We start from the raw sequence: 17942 nt of genomic DNA, 5'->3' as shown, positions 1-17942 counted from the left end.
ACAGTCGGATGTGGAATTACAAAATAAGAGCCTCCCAAATCTCATAAAAAATATGCTGCATCTCTACATTCAAAAATCTATAAAAACTAAAGTTATAGATTGCACAGGCCACTTTCACCTCAGATTGAGAGTACACCTTGCCACAATGTCAGCTGCATCGTTTCAGGACAGTCTGATGTGTAATTACAAAATAAAAGCCTCCCAAATCTCATAAAAAAGCTGCTGCATCTCTACTTTGAAAAATGTAAATTTAAAAAAGTTATAGATTGCACAGGCCACTTTCACCTCAGATTGAGAGTACACCTTGCCACAATGTCAGCTGCATCGTTTCAGGACGGTCTGATGTGGAATTACAAAATAAGAGCCTCCCAAATATCATAAATGAGATGCTGCATCTATTTCAGAAAATCTATAAAATTTTAAGTTATAGATTGCACAGGCCACTTTCACCTCAGATTGAGAGTACACATTGCCACAATGTCAGCTGCATCGTTTCAGGACAGTCTGATGTGTAATTACAAAATAAGAGCCCCCCAAATATCATAAATGAGATGCTGCATCTATTTCAGAAAATCTATAAAATTTTAAGTTATAGATTGCACAGGCCACTTTCACCTCAGATTGAGAGTACACATTGCCACAATGTCAGCTGCATCGTTTCAGGACAGTCTGATGTGTAATTACAAAATAAAGGGCTCCCACATCTAAAAAAAAAAAACTGTTGCATCTCTACTTTCAAAAATGTATATTAAAAAAAGTTATAGATTGCACAGGCCACTTTCACCTCTGATTGAGAGTACACCTTGCCACAATGTCAGATGCATCGTTTCAGGATGGTCTGATGTGAGATTACAACATAAGAGCCTCCCAAATATCATAAATGAGATGCTGCATCTCTATATTCAAAAATCTATAAAAATCTAAGTTATACATTGCCCACACCACTTTCACCTCAGATTGAGAGTACACCTTACCACAATGTCAGCTGCATCGTTTCAGGACGGTCTGATGTGAGATTACAAAATAAGAGCCTCCCAAATCTCATAAATGGGATGCTGCATCTCTATTTTCAAAAATCTATAAAAATCTAAGTTATAGATTGCACGGGCCACTTTCACCTCAGATTGAGAGTACACCTTGCCACAATGTCAGCTGCATCGTTTCAGGACAGTCTGATGTGTAATTACAAAATAAAAGCCTCCCACATCAAAAAAAAAAAAAAACTGTTGCATCTCTACTTTCAAAAATGTATATTAAAAAAGTTATAGATTGCACAGGCCACTTTCACCTCAGATTGAGAGTACACCTTGCCACAATGTCGGCTGCATCGTTTCAGGACAGTCTGATGTGTAATTACAAAATAAAAGCCTCCCAAATCTAATAAATAGGATGCTGCATCTCTATATTCAAAAATCTATAAAAATCTAAGTTCTAGATTGCACAGGCCACTTTCACCTCAGATTGAGAGTACACCTTGCCACAATGTCAGCTGCATCGTTTCAGGACAGTCTGATGTGTAATTACAAAATAAGAGCGCCCCAAATATCATAAATGAAATGCTACATCTCTATATAAAAAAATCTATAAAAATTGAAGTTATACATTGCACAGACCACTTTCACCTCAGACTGAGAGACCACCTTACCACAATGTCAGCTTTGAGCATCTCTACTTTCAAAAAGCTATAAAAATAAAAGTTCTAGGGTCCACATACCATTTTCAACTCAGATTAAGAGTACAACATCAACTACAAAAAGACATAATGTTCTGATGTTGAATTTCACACATAAAAATGTTTAATTTTATAATAATTTAAGACCTTTCTTTCACATTTTTCACAAAACAGTGTTTATACTCAATTTAATCAAAACAATTTACCATTTACAACTATTAATAACAATTTAAAAGAACAACTGCACACTTCAAAAAAAAAAAAAGGAAAAAGAAAAAAGTTTGTTTTATTAAAACACTTTAAGAGCACAATATGCAGCTCCATCTGTTAGCTCTGGCCTGTTCCAGGTCTTCTTTGGCCATACCCAGGCACTTTTCATGGTACCACCTTTCACATGAGTCACATTGGATCTAGAAATGTATTAGTTGGAAATATCAGGGAACTGCTACAGTTTAATATTGCTATTGCTTTTCACTTTATCTAGTGGTTAAACTCACCCAATTTATGAAACGATGCACACATCCAGTAGGCTTTTTAAGGGAACACATGGAACAGTTTTCGGCTTCATCGAACACTGTAATTTTCATATAAACAAAAATTAGTAAAGCAAACAAATATTTTACTCTCGATCCAGCCTTTAAATCAGGCTTCAAAACAGTAATTTACCTCCAGTGACAATAACAATGTGTGTTACTTGTTTTTTCAACATTGGTGGTGGCATGTAGACAAACGTGGCATTTACATCCCCTTCAATTTGGTGAACATATGTTTATATGACATTGGAGATCAAATACTTTCATGTATTTAGGCCTCTGCATAGTCATCTGGCATCTGTAGTTGTTATTTTTCAGTTGTTAACCTAAAATTTTTGTTACCATGGATTACCCTTGATTGTAGAGAGACCTATCAGATGTAGGTAATGCAAGATTATAATATACCGTAACTGTAACTGAAAAGTGACATTCTTATTATAACCATATCTAACTGTCAAGCTGCTTAACAGACTTGGTATGCATGAGAGTTTCCATTTCCGGAGAGAAAGCCATTCAAATAGTGATGTTTACCATCTTTGGACTGGCACTGTATATTGTAAAGTACAAAATCACTTAAAAACTTTTGATTATTATAAGCTAATAGTTAACAAAGTGCCATTAGTACATTAGTCAACTTCATACAAACACTGATTTAGTAAGTCAATGTCACTGGAATCAACACTGTTATTAACCTTTTAATAATACATTTCCATTGTTTAACTTACTACAATTGATAAGTTATGTAAAAGTACTGTTCATTCTTAGTCCATGCTGACTAAATTAGTTAAACCTATGTTTTCAACATTAACTAATTCATAGTTACATTCAGAAGTTATAAGCAACAATATGTATTTTTCATATCTCTTGACCACTAGGTAGGACAACACCAAAACACTGAAGGTAGTCTTAGGTCATACTTGTTATAACACACACAAAGTCTCGATTTGCCAAACAGTTGCAGAGATATAGCCTCTCATCCTTTTTTAGATGTTTTCGTAGAATTCGTACGTGTCTTATTCGATAATGGCTGGACAAATAAATTTGAATGCCAAAATTTTATGCCCGCATTTTCTGAAGATGATATGAGCAAATTTTTGCTGAAAATCAGACAATCCAACAAGTAGGTATTTCGAACAATAGAAATTAGCGAAAAAATAACCTTATGACTTTTACAATTTTGGAAATCATCGATTCAGCATGAGCCAATATTTCCTTCTGTGGCTTATGCTTTAAAAGTTATTATAATAATCATGAGTAAAAATTTGGAGACTCCAAATTTGCTTTGGTTAATGTGTTGAGACTGTCCTCTATCATTGTACCAAATTTGACAACTTTCCTGCAAGTGGCTCTATGGGCTGCCATAGACTCGAGTGGAAGAAATGGACAAAGAAGAATAAGAACTTTGGTGCTTGGCCCCTAATAATAATGCCAATGGATACAATGTGTGCCTATGCATTTCTACTAATAACTCTAATAACTTCAATTTATAAATTATTTGTTATACTATAATAATTTGTTATACAGCAGACAAGAACTTGTTTTACAAACCTGATGCTTTGAGTATCTGTAGAGCCATCATTTTTCGTTCATTGGCCATTTCCTTTCTGGAAGTTCCAAATTGTAAAATGGGAACATTTGGAAATGCTTTCATTATTTCCCTTGCCATCTAAAAAAATCAATGATATAAGACCATCATGTAATATGTCAGACTCCAGCATATGGCAGCTTTTTTTAACTAGAATTCCCCTAATCTTTTACTTGTCATTTTGTACAATCAAGTATGAATAAGACAATGGCACATAAATATTTACTTAATATAAAGAAGATAAGAGAGAGAGAGAGGTATTACAGTACATGTCACATACCAAGACAACAATGACGCCACAGCTACTGCCATCCTGCTGGACTGGATGTGTCATAACTCCTCCTTTCCACTGTATATTCTGCCACTCTGTTTTTCTTTGTTGCGTATTCCTCATTTGTATGTACTCACTAGGTGTGATGTATAATTAAAATATGTGTTAATTAGGAACAAAGTACATAAAATTTGAAATCAAATTACTACTCTATTCCAAATGTTTAATATGCATATGTTTATAACTTAATTATTATAGTGTTTTTTTTTTAATTCTTAGTTTCCAGAATGTAAATTATGTAAATAATTGTATTACTTTAAAGTCATACAAAGTCTAAACAATGTTTGCATCAATTGTGATTTGATTCATTTAACCTTTAGGCCTGATGGTCAGCAATTACTTGTGATATGGGAAAAATAGCAATATGACATAATGACATCTTTTAAACACTTCAGTCTATGCATGCTTATTGGGTTCTTTGGTGTACCACTGTGGTGAATGCAAATCTATTAAAATGTATCTTTAGTATCCCCAGCAACTGAACATCTTCACAATAATCGATGTTTGTTTGTCGATGAGCTATCTATCCATATTTTTTTTCACCTGCTGTGTGTATTTACTGTTCAGTTATTTATTCAATGATGATTTATATATAATATAAATATTATTTATATATTATTATAATACTAGCACAAAACTACTATTTGGAATTTTACAAATGCTAAATTGTATTTTGTTACCAAGTACTTGTATTATTATTTACTTGTAATGTTTAATGAAAATAAAGTTGTATTTAAGCTGTATCTAAAGATAATGAGAAATGTTCCACCAATATCAATAACTTGTACACATTCTATGCCATGAAAGCAAAACCTTTAGATGTGTAATAACAGTAGACAAAGTCATTAAAACTTTGTTAGTGGGTAGGTAAATAAATATAGAAAATTCTGTGCAACTGCATTCACGTAGCCATAGAATGTGGCTTAAGGATGTGACAATGAGTTACATAAAGAATACCTGAGTTTTTGGGCAGCATGAATTGAGTCATCTTTCTCTGTGGGACTTCTTGATGGGTCTACCAGGTACACTGTGTGGTTGACCGCATTTATGAACTGAAAATGATAAGGTGAAACAACTGATACTAATACTGAGTAGATCCAGATTTGGTAATGACAAAATGAAGTTATCCACCTACTCACCAGAAACTTCCAATGGACATTGTCAATGTTCACAAAAGAAACAATTCCCTGGTAATTGTTCAAGTTAATCTACCAAAGAACACAAACATTATATCAGCTTTGCAATTATTAAGTACATTTGCCTTTTAAAAATATTATGACATTAACCATAATTCTGCATGTGGTTAGGGTTATAATACTTAAGATATATAGTATTGGTCTTTGGAAACACATACACACGAAATTGCATATCCATACTATAGTCAGTCCACCATAACTACCTTTGACAATTTTTGCCGGGCAAGCTGAGGTTTTTCCCCAAACAGAATCACACCTGCCATGTAGTGATTAAGAATGTAAATGGAATTCCCGATCTCTAGCTCACTGGCAGCAATATGAAACAGGGCTTCAATTATCTATGGAAAACAATTGGAAAAGCATATTTTTTTAGAAAATTAGTGTTATACATTAAGAGTACAACATTTACAAACCATTGATCACATCATTGTTCTATCTAGAATAAATATTTGTCTTATTATTATTTACAATATACAAAATGCTATTGTCTATGTAACATTTGCAGCAATTTGTACTTTTATCTCAAAATGAGTAACTGTGTTTGAATTTAACCATTTCAATATTGCAATGTATACACACATAAACACATGCTATAAAGAACCACACAGTATTTATCCATATGTTACCCTGGACCATAAAAGCAGTCATAAGGCTAAATTGTTTAAAATATTTACACATCATCTGAAAGCTGAATAAATAAGCTTTCCATTAATTTATGGTTTATTAGAATTTGAAAATACTGAGAAAATCGGATTTAAATTTGTCCAAATGAAATCCTTAGTAATGCATATTACAAATAAAAAATTTAGTTTTGATACATTAACTTTTAAGTCTGTGATCTGCCATAATGCAAGACGATGCATGACATGCCTACTTGAGAACATGCTCAGAAGGACGTGCTTAGAACAGTTTGGACATGAATGAAGACGTAAAAAAAACTATATAAATACTTTTCAGGTTCTAGCATAGACTGATCGTTTTGTGCCTTTAAACATCAATGTATCGTTACAAGACACAGGGTTTAATTTGGTTTTGTTTATGTTTTTTTGTGGCGAGTATGTAATCATTTAGTAGCTCTTTATTATTTGTCCTTGTTAATTTGTAGTTCTTAATGAGTCTAATTTCATTCTGTTATTTTTTGTCCCCTAATAGGCAGTCCTACATGGAATTTTACTTTCAGATTTGTTGTGTCCATATTTGTTAATCGTGGTAGATTAAGTGGTAATGTAGATCTACTCATTATTCCTGCACTACATTCTTTACAGTTATGTATGAAACATGGACCTTTATTTTATAGTATATTTATAATTTTATATACAGGTTTATAGTTATGAAAAGTTACTTAAGCTTATTTTAAATATAAAAAATAAATGTATGCTGTACCTCGCCATTTAGCCACTGGTGTGGCCGAAGTGTACACAGTTCACTGTGATGAATGATAAACGATGTTACTTTGGTTTGTGTAGGGACCACAGAAACCACAACCTCAGTGTCTCTCCTTTTCCACAAAGTGGTGAGCTACAAATTTCAACCAAACATGAAAGACAGTTAAACAGAAAGGTGATGTGTTTCAATAAGATTCAATAAGACTGTTTTTATTCTTTAAAATATTAAAACAAACTAGAACATTTAAAAGGTAATACTATGAGTATGAACATTTGATAAAATAAAGCATTCTTACTTGATTCTGTGGGGTTGCTGTTGTCTTTGACTTGATATCAACAATGTTTTCATGGTCCCCCTCCAGGGATGACCTTGGCTGTGGGGGCGAGATTTGTTTTCCAATGGGACCCTCAGAAACTGAGGACTATCAACAGTTTAAAAACAGATCAGATTTTTAAGGAGCCTCATGAGAAAGTGCTTCTGTTTGTCTTTTAAATCAATTTGTTTTTGTTGTTTTTTTTTGGAGTGGATGAAATTTCCATTGGTGCATAAGAATTAGGACTGTTATGTTATGTGAAGATTATGAATTTCATTTATTTCTGTAGAACGCATGAAAGCATTACATTGACACTATACCTTCTTTTTTGATGTCTTGAAAGGGAAAGGCTTGGATCTTCCCCGTTTTTTCTGTTGCTTTTCTTTCCATATTTCTTTTTCTACTCTGTAAGTCTACATAAAGTACGGGATTTGTAGATATGGTTTACATATCAAAGCATAGAATGGAATGACACACTACATGTAATTCTCCTGTCCTTTCCAAAATATTCTAACCTTCCTTCGGAAAACTCTTTCGGAGTCCTCATACTCCTTCAGGAGTGCAGTGTGGCTAATCCGATACTGGGCTACAAAGTCATCAAGCCTGGTGAGCCGGCCAGAAGTAAAACGAATATGTTTCAAGTCCCACTGGCTCTTTTCCATTACTCCTTGAGTTTTGTTGTCCTTTGTAATGTTCTGAGAAAGGATACAAAGACAGGGGAAAACATAATTTATCTGTACGACAAAATAAGAGTTGTGTCACAATTTACTCGAATGGTACAAACTATATAATTACTTGTCTTGTAAGCTTTCTCAGGGCATTGTTATCTCCTGGAGCACTGCTTATATCGTGGTCCTGTCCCATGTCGTCCAAGGTCACCTTTGTATTAAAAAAAAAAAAACATTTTTTTTCAAATTGTCAGAGAACACACCGTCTGATATTTCTGTCCAAAAAGGGAAATGTGACTTAGTTATATGACAAACCTAGCATTATCCCGGTCCATAATCCAGCAAATGGCAGAACATATTTCTTGAGGTGATCAATAAGCCCTTTGCATTGGTACACATTGACCTCTCCATGCTTGTCCAGTGGGGCATTAGAAATAATTGCATTGCAACGTTTTGCAAATCTGTTGCTTCCTGTAATATCCTAAAAAGAATGCAACAATGTGTTATTAGAGGTGTTTTACAGTTTTTCTCAGATATTTTGGAGCATTTTCAGATCAGAAATGAAATTTTCAAAACTACTTGTTCAACCTCCACATCATATATTATCTTGTGCACATCATCATAAAAGCAATCTCTCACTACTCTGAACAAATTTTGACCACTTTTGTACAACCATTTTACTGACTGTGCACAACTGTTTGCTGTTTTCTACATTATAAATAGTTTTTTGTAATGATGATCCAAAAATATTATACTGGTTCTCTGTTAAAATTACACTGCATGCACAAGTTTTTTTTTTGTGTGTTTACCTCTGTTATTTTATCTTTTTCTCCACTGGTTTCGTGTCTTTTAATTTTCTATCACAATGACATTGTAATGCATTTTTATGGTCAGACCACAAGTACAGTACAGCAGAATTTTGAATCATGTCCATTGTCTTGTAATTAATATCGCACATGCAGTAATGTGTAAATTTGGGCTGTTGAAATGTATATATTCCATACATAAGAAACTCGGCCTTGTGCATTTCCTAACATGTGTACTCCATGGGAATCGAACCCATAACCTTTTGCACTGCTAATGCAATGCTCTACCACTGAGCCACAGGAACACACACGTAAGAAAACCGTGCTTTTACGGACTGACATTATGACTTAAATATTTTTGACATTTGTGAACAATGACAAAAGGGTTTTGTCATTTGTCATTATCATGTTAATGGTCTATTTCTTGACACAAATACTTACTTTTAAGAGATTAACTATGGATTTTTGGAGAGTAATACTTTTGCAAGTAATCCATTGTTGAATGCTGTTTGTACAAATTGTTTTGAGATATGCACGTACTGGTTTGCAATATTAATAATGATTTAAGAAATTCTCCAAACTAACTGATAATAACTGTAAATTGTAGTACTTGTCACATTTGCAGCATTTCAAGAGAAGACAACAGTCTTTGTGGTTACCAGTATGTCCTCCTTAGTCCAATAACCAAAATAATAATTGAAGGAGAGGATTGAGTGGATGCCGCTGATCATATCCTTTCTTCAATATATATATATATATTATCTAATTAATATTGTGTAATTATTAATAAAGTGTTTGATCAGTATTTAACTTCCAAGATTGTTGTATGATTTAACTTAATAAGTAAAAAGCCATCTATATACGTATAGATAGATGCATGCTGCTTACACAGATATATATTTTCCCTTTTAGAAGTGTTTAGAAGTAACAGACAGGAGCATATGTGAGACAGGAGCATATGTGAGTGTATTCCTTCTCCTAGGGTCACAAGGTCAACTAAAAGGGTCAGGGGAGGCCCTTCCTCTACGTGCGCTGCGAGGGACGAAAAGAAATATAGAACTGTGAATCCTGTTCTATCCTCTATTTCTATTCCTCAAGATTAATGTCGGCCTATTATGTGTGTGTATCCAACCGTAGTGATAAGAGACTTGCCAGTGCTAGAGAACCTTGAATTGTAGATATGGGCTTTGTGTGTATGTGTGTGTGTCAGCACCTATGTTCTGTACAGAAGAATAGTTTCTGCTGACATTGCTGACATCTGGACCTGAGATGAGGTGTCTTCTTCACCCGTGATGATGCCTGCTACAATTATTGGAGATATGCTGAAGATGTTTATGCCCATATGTGAAGATTGTCTAAGTTTATCTAGGTTTTGGAACCACTCAGATTGCTGCTGACCAGCGCTTTGACGCAACTAATGTCTTCTGTCTGGAGTATAACTGTGTTTGATTTTGTATTGTACGGGGCTGGCCTACGAACTCCGTCGAGAGTATTGAAGCTGACTTCTGCTGATGAAATTGCAAACTATTTTCTTCAAATAAAATTATTATTATTAATTGAACTCATCTCTGACTCCTGGTCTTCATTGCCAAATGTCTGGTCCTTGGGTTTTAACTGTAAATTCCCCAACATAATAAAATAATAAAAGTTCTCACTTTGACCTTTTTGACAGTTACCATGTCCTATAGATAGATAGATATATAGATAGATAGATAGATAGATAGATAGATAGATAGATAGATAGATAGATAGATAGATAGATAGATAGATAGATAGATAGATAGATCAGGAAGGTCAGATGATAGATCTAACATTTACCTTCAAGTCCTCTGCATCACCTCTAGACTTGGTAGTCTCATCCAATGGAGTCCCTTTTTTCTGCAGCCACGATTGCAGGTTCTTGAAGTGCTTCTCAACACTTGCACCACAGCATGGACTGGAGAAAACAACTGTAGCACTTTGAACCATGTCATCCAGTTCTTTTAAAGTGCTTGCAGTTGTGAGGGCACCAAAGACATGCATTGCCAGGTGGTAGTGGTTTGTTGCACTGAGGAAAGTAATATCATAATTGAATTTGAATTTTTAAAAACTAACATGACAGCATTTATGGATATTACGTTACTTGTGTGAACTAAAACCCCATTATGCTCTGCATTTAAGACTTGCTGCTGTATTAGAAATGTACTTAATGCAGACAAATTTCATAATATATTTTTTTAATGTATACTACAAGGATTTTGTAGTAATAATACATTCTGCTTACTACTTTCTGCACATTTCCTTTGCATTCTTCATCACATGGCTGAGGCATCTATGCAGAATTGGCACATCAAAGTCTTCCGGTTTCCCTTTTCCACTTGCAATGTTGTAATAGTGGTTTATTGTGTCAGTCAGGTTTTTTTTGGCAAATGCCATGCATATAGCCTGCATTAACACAATTGACCCATCACAAATGACCATGACAGGTGACCGCATGCCCTTCCTTCCAAACCACCTTGCCACGTCTGTTAGAAATGCCTCAAGAAAATACAAAACTGAGGCTGTGGTGTGGTCGCAAGTAAGGTACGTGGCAACAGGAAATGGAGATGAGGTTTTGTGTGGATTTCTGACCACCAACTCATATACATAGAATGGAGGTGATCCTGTCTCTCTCCTCATTATGCTTCCAGTCGCATCTAGATAAATTATGTCCTCCTGGCATCGTTCCTGATAAATGTGTATACCCCTTTTTGACCACAGCAGGACCCCTTTTGGGTGTAGCATCACTTTCTGGAGTACCTCATCTGGACTCTTTGTTCTCTTTTGTAGCATTATTTGAAGGCTGATTATTTCATTGCTGTGTTGGCGGCTTGACTTACGGGCTTCCCATGAAATGTTTTTCAAGACATTGCGACTCGGAGCAACATCTCTACAGCCGGACTCCATTACATCCTCAGGTATTTTGGCTATGTTCTCTAGAAACATTGCTCGTGGGAGCTGTTTTTGTAATTCTTTCCCTAATGTTTTTCTGTCATTTGCTCTTACAGGTCTTCTTTTAAGTTCAGTGCGATTATGTATGCACTGTTCACCCTGAAATTCAACTGTTGCTTTAAGGTCCTTGTCACTATCCACAGTCACTGTAACAGTGACTGGACAATCTTCAAATCGGCAGTAGGCAAGACATGAAAATTCTGGGCTGGTTTGTTTCAAACCCAATCCTTTCAGTCTGTGTCTTTTAAAAGCAAATGAACAGTATGGGTGTATTGTCCTCAGCCCTTTGGAAATTACTGTGGTCCATTGAAGTCCTGCAAAGCCTCTTTTTTTCCTCTTCTTTATCAGGTTATCCCACTCACTCTTGTCAATGAAAAAGAAGGAGGGGTTCTTAGGCACACAGATTTTGACAAACCCGTCTTCATCTGATTCACTAATCATGAAGCCCTAATGGAAAAAGTACAATGTTAATGGTTTGCCATGAAGAAAAAATAGTTTTTTAAAAACGATCATCTACACTAAACTACTTATGTGTTACGTGTGAAAGTTTAATCTGTACTAGAAAAACGTAATTATTTGTCTGTTGCTTAAGATGGTGCTGCTTATTTGGGGGACACATTTGGACTGTTCACTTGTCCATGTGCATTTTTCTAACATGGATGCGCAAAATTTCAATAACTATTTCTTCTTTATTAATTTATCAATTTATGGTTCCACAATATTCCAAACCAAACTATGTAGTTTAATTCTAAAACAGTTTTTGTGTTATTAATATTGTCAAACCTGACTACGTAGAAATTCAAACATCAAAAATGTAAAGTGACATTACAAAAATAAACAAATTACTTATAGTTATAAAATAACATTATTATTTTAATTCATAATTTAAAAAAATTAAACAGTGGATGGGGGGGACTTTATTTTTCTAAAGCATTATATTGGTCCATTTCAGCTGTGACAAAGTTACTTCAACAACTGCTTTACATTTTCATGTCTTTTAAAGGTGAAGCAATAAAGGGAATATGTGTTTGTTTGGGTTGATTTTAAATATAATAATAGTGTTCATCAACGTTTTAACATTTATGCATTTAGCAGACACTTTTATCCAAGGCTACTTACAGTGCATTCAGGCTTTACTTTTTTTTTACTTCGTTTTTAACAACATGTATGTACAGTACAGACCAAAAGTTTGGACACACCTTCTCATTCTAAGAGTTTTCTTTATTTTCATGAATATGAAAATTGTCGAGTCACACTGAAGGCATCAAGGGCTATTTGAGCAAGAAGGAGAGTGATGGTGTGCTGCGCCAGATGACCTGGCCTCCACAGTCACCGGACCTGAACCCAATCCAGATGGTTTAGGGGTGAGCTGGACCGCAGACAGAAGACAAAAGGGCCAACAAGAGCTAAGCATCTCTCGGGGAACTCCTTCAAGACTGTTGGAAGACCATTTCAGGTGACTACCTCTTGAAGCTCATCAAGAGAATGCCAAGAGTGTGCAAAGCAGTAATCAAAGCAAAAAGTGGCTACTTTGAAGAACCTACAATATGACATATTTTCAGTTGTTTCACACTTTTTTGTTATGTATATAATTCCATATATAATTCCACATGTGTTAATTCATAGTTTTGATGCCTTCAGTGTGAATCTACAATTTTCACAGTTGTGAAAATAAAGAAAACTCTTTGAATGAGAAAGTGTGTCCAAACTTTTGGTCTGTACTGTATGTTGGGAATTTAACCTATGACATTTTGCGCTGCTAACAAAATGCTCTACCACTGAGCCTCAGGAACCAAAATTTGAAAAAATATGACTTTGAGAAATCACAGACTGAACCTTTATTATCATGTGAAACCATAACAATTATAACCCTGAAGTGGACCATTGTCTTTCTAAAGGATACTGTGAAAAACTCTCCTGAATGTCAAAGGTATTTGGATCAGAAACTTTTCAATTACTAGACAGGCCTAGTGGCCTCAAATACCCTGAACTGTTTTAAATGAATCACAAACAGTGATAACTTACTTGGACTGGAGACTCACATCTTTCCTCTCCAGCAGCACTTCCACTGTCCTCGGATGGCACTGTATATGGGGACGAATCTGGCTGGTGCTTTTACAGAAAGACAGAAAATACTGTTATTACAACGTAAGAAGTCTTACATGAAAAAGATGTCAGTACCAAAAAGGTTGACTAACTGGTTCAGAAGACTTGCGTCTTTCATCTCCAGCAGCACTTCCACTGTCCTCGGATGGCACTGGAGATGGGGACGAATCTGGCTGGTGCTTTTACAGAAAGACAGAAAATACTGTTATTACAACGTAAGAAGTCTTACATGAAAAAGATGTCAGTACCAAAAAGGTTGACTAACTGGTTCAGAAGACTTGCGTCTTTCATCTCCAGCAGCACTTCCACTGTCCTCGGATGGCACTGTATATGGGGACGAATCTGGCTGGTGCTTTTACAGAAAGACAGAAAATACTGTTATTACAACGTAAGAAGTCTTACATGAAAAAGATGTCAGTACCAAAAAGGTTGACTAACTGGTTCAGAAGACTTGCGTCTTTCATCTCCAGCAGCACTTCCACTGTCCTCGGATGGCACTGTATATGGGGACGAATCTGGCTGCTGCTTTTACAGAAAGACAGAAAATACTGTTATTACAACGTAAGAAGTCTTACATGAAAAAGATGTCAGTACCAAAAAGGTTGACTAACTGGTTCAGAAGACTTGTGTCTTTCATCTCCAGCAGCACTTCCACTGTCCTCAGATGGCACTGTATATGGGGACGAATCTGGCTGCTGCTTTTACAGAAAGACAGAAAATACTGTTATTACAACGTAAGAGGTCTTACATGAAAAAGATGTCAGTACCAAAAAGGTTGACTAACTGGTTCAGAAGACTTGCGTCTTTCATCTCCAGCAGCACTTCCACTGTCCTCGGATGGCACTGTATATGGGGACGAATCTGGCTGCTGCTTTTACAGAAAGACAGAAAATACTGTTATTACAACGTAAGAAGTCTTACATGAAAAAGATGTCAGTACCAAAAAGGTTGACTAACTGGTTCAGAAGACTTGCGTCTTTCATCTCCAGCAGCACTTCCACTGTCCTCAGATGGCACTGTATATGGGGACGAATCTGGCTGCTGCTTTTACAGAAAGACAGAAAATACTGTTATTACAACGTAAGAAGTCTTACATGAAAAAGATGTCAGTACCAAAAAGGTTGACTAACTGGTTCAGAAGACTTGCGTCTTTCATCTCCAGCAGCACTTCCACTGTCCTCGGATGGCACTGGAGATGGGGACGAATCTGGCTGGTGCTTTTACAGAAAGACAGAAAATACTGTTATTACAACGTAAGAAGTCTTACATGAAAAAGATGTCGGTACCAAAAAGGTTGACTAACTGGTTCAGAAGACTTGCGTCTTTCATCTCCAGCGGCACTTCCACTGTCCTCGGATGGCACTGGAGATGGGGACGAATCTGGCTGGTGCTTTTACAGAAAGATAGAAAAAGTTGGCTTTACAAGGTAGGAATTTGTAGATGAAACAGATGTCAGAACCAAAAAGGTTGACTAACTGGTTCAGACATGTCAACCTGTGACTTTGTCTATGAATCTGAAAATTCTATAATTTCACTAGTAAATATATAAAATTGCATGTAACTGATAAATTTTTAAACCTTAAAAGATTGTGTAAAAAACACTACATATCAACAAGAGAACAACAAGAGAAATGTATATGTACAAACATATTTATACATAAAAGTGTGTGTGTGTAATCATATTTTAACTGTAATTTTAATAACCATTTGTGTCAGGAGTCTGGTTTTGAAAACCTTTTAGTGAAACAAAGAAGTGCTCACCTTACGAAATGCTCTAAGAAGTCTATAGCGATTGTTTTTGGTGTTAGGAATGGTATGTGCACTGCACACCTGTCCCCAAAAGCCGTCTTTTCGTGTCACATTATCATCAAATTTGATGACATTTTTTGTCAGGAATTCAACTGACTCCACAATTTCCTCAATTGATACAAGTTTGGTTTTGTTCTATAGAGGAAAAAAAGTCCATTAATACAGTTAAAAACATAGTTGTTGGACATAGTTATTGAACTGCATTTTTATGGATGGATAGTAAAATAAAAAAAAAAACTAAAATTACTCACCCCAAACACCCTGAATGAGCGCACTCTGGGAGAAAATCCAAAGTGTCAGTATGATGAAAACTTGCGATTAAAATATGTTTCTGCTTTAGGCCTATACAGTGCTCAAAACATAACCATGACATCAGTATCATCACCGTGATTATTTTTACATGATAGCGTCAACGAGCATCATCAGTTTCTGCAATTGATTGATCTTACGAGTGTCCTAGTAAAACGTCTTTAATTTAAAATAAAGTATTACGTTAACTCAGACATCACAGTAAAATGGTATATAAATAAATGACTGAATAGTGCTACTCAATTGGTTGATCATTAATTTTGCTAATGGTGGATAGCAAACACCGTCACTGTCGATTCAAGTAATTTTCCTTAAATGTCCAACCAAAATATAGCAATTTAGCAGAGGAACTCTATTATGTAATAAAAGTTGCAGTCACCCTTCGTCTTGCTTCGACATCCTTCCAGTCCTCGTGCAACCCTACGATTTTTATGTGTTTACTCTGATGCAGCAATATTGTTGCGAAATGTCAATCGTACTGTAGTGGGCGTTGATGCCCTCAAGATGGATGGCTGTTTAGGTCTCACAAGTGCCTGACAGGAACTTATTAACGTTACGATTTTGCGCTCTTTGAAATGTGGCATTATAAAGTACTATCTGACATTTTTCTTATTCTCATATTCATATTTTGGGACAACTTGTTTACATTTTGTGATATTTTTAAAGTTGTGTACATTTTGGGACTTTTTTTTTTTTTTTTAAACAAAAGAGGACCAATCAGGATCATCTTTCTTTGTCATGTCGCTGAACTGCGGCGCGATGAGGAGAGCGCTGAAAAACTGTAAATCAGTGTAGAGAAATAAAGTTAAAGAAAGTGAAGTGACATACAGCCAAGTAATGGTGACCCATACTTAGAATTTATTTTCAGTTAGAACAATTTAATTGATTTGGTCTCAATTACAATAATAAATGTTTGCATGTTATTTTAGCCATACTGATGTCCGGAGAGATTTTTTAAATATAAAATAAATGTCATGAATACATTAAATATACATTTTAATTTTAATTTTATTAAATTAAATGTATGCATTTAGAAGATACTTTTATCCAAAGCAACTTACATTGCATTCAGGCTAACATTTTTTTTTTTTACCTAACATGTGTTCCTTGGGAATCAAACCCACAGCCTTGCAGTGCTTATGCAAAGCTCTACCACTTGAGCCACAGGAACTATAACTAGAACATTGTTACAACACTAGTTTTATGTTTTAAAACATCTTAAAAGTAAACAGTTTGCGTTTACACAGATGAAACTCTGCAAAAACTTTGAAGATCAGTATCTCAATACTGCTCACAATACAGAAAAAAACCTTAGGTTATATCTGCATTCTGAGCAGTTTTGATATACTGAATTTAAACGTTTTTGCATTCCATATAGCAAAAATGAGGTATATATATTTTTGAGCACTCCAGCGTGATTATAAACATGAAATTATCCAGCCATGGCTACCTGTTTCACAAAAATATAAAGAGGAGGGAAAACAAAGTTTAAAAATCCATCAACCATCCATCTCAATGAGAAAAACCAAAGAATATATTTCTGATGAATGAAAATTATCTTTTGCTGATAATTGAGATTCACAAATTGGTGAAGTGGACCATCTTCACCATCAGGGCAGTAATTAAGAATTTTCAATCAACATAAAATGTTACAAATCTGCCAGGAAGAGGACGTATGTCTATATCGTCCTAATGCATGGTGAGAAGGAAAGTTGAGTGGCTAAAAACTCTCCAAGGATCACAGCTGGAGAATTGTAGAAAATAGTTAGTCTCAGAAAACCTTAAAAAAAATGTCAAACAAAATCTACATCAACACATGTTGTTTAGGAGGGTTACAAGAAAAATTATTCTAGCTCATCCAAAAACAAACTAAAGCATATTCAGATATCACACATTACTGGAACCTCAAATGGGACTGGCTTCTATGGTCAGATGAAACAAAAAATTAGCTTTTTAGCAGCAAACACTCAAGAACACAAACCTCAAAAACAACACAGAAATGGGTAATAAAAGGGGGCCTGTACATATGTGTGTGTCTGTGTGTATGTAGACAATGTCTTCAAATATTTTTTGTCTTGTAAAAAAAAAAGTGCTTGTGTGTGTGTGTGTGTTTGGATACAGTGGAAGTGTGAGGTTTCTGATTGCAGAGACACAACGTTGTGAATTTTGGTAGGCACTTATTTAAAAATTCCACATTAGACAGTCCTGAAACGATGTGGAACTATGGCAATGTGTACTTTCAATCTGAGGTGGAATGG

At 35.2% G+C, this 17942-nt stretch overlaps 2 protein-coding genes and 1 non-coding gene across 18 annotated transcripts; all 3 read right to left on the bottom strand.

The window, feature by feature from the left end:
- Window positions 1-1773: 1773 nt before the first annotated feature.
- On the bottom strand, window positions 1774-8148 carry LOC127942748 (uncharacterized). 3 transcript variants are annotated; one of them, XR_008149391.1, is made up of 14 exons: window positions 8000-8148; window positions 7812-7895; window positions 7532-7711; window positions 7337-7429; window positions 6999-7124; window positions 6701-6835; window positions 5521-5655; window positions 5261-5329; window positions 5079-5173; window positions 4071-4197; window positions 3754-3871; window positions 2467-2575; window positions 2170-2246; window positions 2013-2082 (listed from the first exon to the last, which is right to left on the bottom strand). XR_008149391.1 is itself a non-coding variant. In XM_052538686.1 (13 exons), the coding sequence occupies exons 2-13, from the start codon at window positions 7878-7880 to the stop codon at window positions 1972-1974; spliced, it is 1335 nt and encodes a 444-aa protein (XP_052394646.1). In that variant the 5' UTR covers window positions 7881-7895; window positions 8000-8148; the 3' UTR covers window positions 1774-1971. The 3 variants fall into 3 exon arrangements, 2 of the variants coding, with proteins under 2 accessions (XP_052394646.1, XP_052394647.1); XM_052538686.1 differs by lacking the exon at window positions 2467-2575 and having other exon boundaries at window positions 1774-2082; XM_052538687.1 differs by lacking the exon at window positions 2467-2575 and having other exon boundaries at window positions 1774-2082; window positions 3754-3823.
- Window positions 8149-8722: 574 nt separating this feature from the next.
- On the bottom strand, window positions 8723-8797 carry trnaa-agc (transfer RNA alanine (anticodon AGC)). Its single transcript has one exon. It is a non-coding gene; the product is annotated as a tRNA-Ala (tRNA).
- Window positions 8798-11760: 2963 nt separating this feature from the next.
- LOC127942751 (uncharacterized) lies at window positions 11761-15746 on the bottom strand. Of its 14 annotated transcripts, none has more exons than XM_052538694.1 (10): window positions 15328-15746; window positions 14870-14956; window positions 14697-14783; window positions 14524-14610; window positions 14351-14437; window positions 14005-14088; window positions 13832-13918; window positions 13659-13745; window positions 13486-13572; window positions 11761-11907 (listed from the first exon to the last, which is right to left on the bottom strand). In XM_052538694.1, exons 2-10 carry the CDS (start codon window positions 14893-14895, stop codon window positions 11898-11900), a joined length of 642 nt encoding a protein of 213 aa, XP_052394654.1. In that variant the 5' UTR covers window positions 14896-14956; window positions 15328-15746; the 3' UTR covers window positions 11761-11897. The 14 variants fall into 14 exon arrangements, with proteins under 14 accessions (XP_052394654.1, XP_052394655.1, XP_052394652.1 ...); XM_052538695.1 differs by having other exon boundaries at window positions 14351-14434; XM_052538692.1 differs by having other exon boundaries at window positions 14005-14091; window positions 15328-15745.
- Between the last annotated feature and the right edge of the window lie 2196 nt (window positions 15747-17942).

Source organism: Carassius gibelio, chromosome A22 (genome assembly GCF_023724105.1).
Source record: "Carassius gibelio isolate Cgi1373 ecotype wild population from Czech Republic chromosome A22, carGib1.2-hapl.c, whole genome shotgun sequence".
Classification (NCBI taxonomy): Eukaryota; Metazoa; Chordata; class Actinopteri; order Cypriniformes; family Cyprinidae; genus Carassius; species Carassius gibelio.
Note: the sequence above shows the minus strand (reverse complement) of the source record. Positions and strands in the feature narration are given on the sequence as shown.

What these genes read in the sequence shown, in the direction of transcription:
- LOC127942748 (XM_052538686.1), bottom strand. Translation starts at nt 7,880, where the DNA reads ATGGGACAGGACCACGATATAAGCAGTGCTCCAGGAGATAACAATGCC. An exon ending in TCAAGACATCAAAAAAGAAG is followed by an intron (nt 7,125 to 7,336) that starts GTATAGTGTCAA and finishes AACTGTTGATAG; the next exon opens with TCCTCAGTTTCTGAGGGTCC. An exon ending in GTGGCGTCATTGTTGTCTTG is followed by an intron (nt 3,872 to 4,070) that starts GTATGTGACATG and finishes TGATTTTTTTAG; the next exon opens with ATGGCAAGGGAAATAATGAA.
- LOC127942751 (XM_052538692.1), bottom strand. Translation starts at nt 14,895, where the DNA reads ATGAAAGACGCAAGTCTTCTGAACCA. An exon ending in GACGCAAGTCTTCTGAACCA is followed by an intron (nt 14,092 to 14,350) that starts GTTAGTCAACCT and finishes TTTCTGTAAAAG; the next exon opens with CAGCAGCCAGATTCGTCCCC. An exon ending in GACGCAAGTCTTCTGAACCA is followed by an intron (nt 13,573 to 13,658) that starts GTTAGTCAACCT and finishes TTTCTGTAAAAG; the next exon opens with CACCAGCCAGATTCGTCCCC.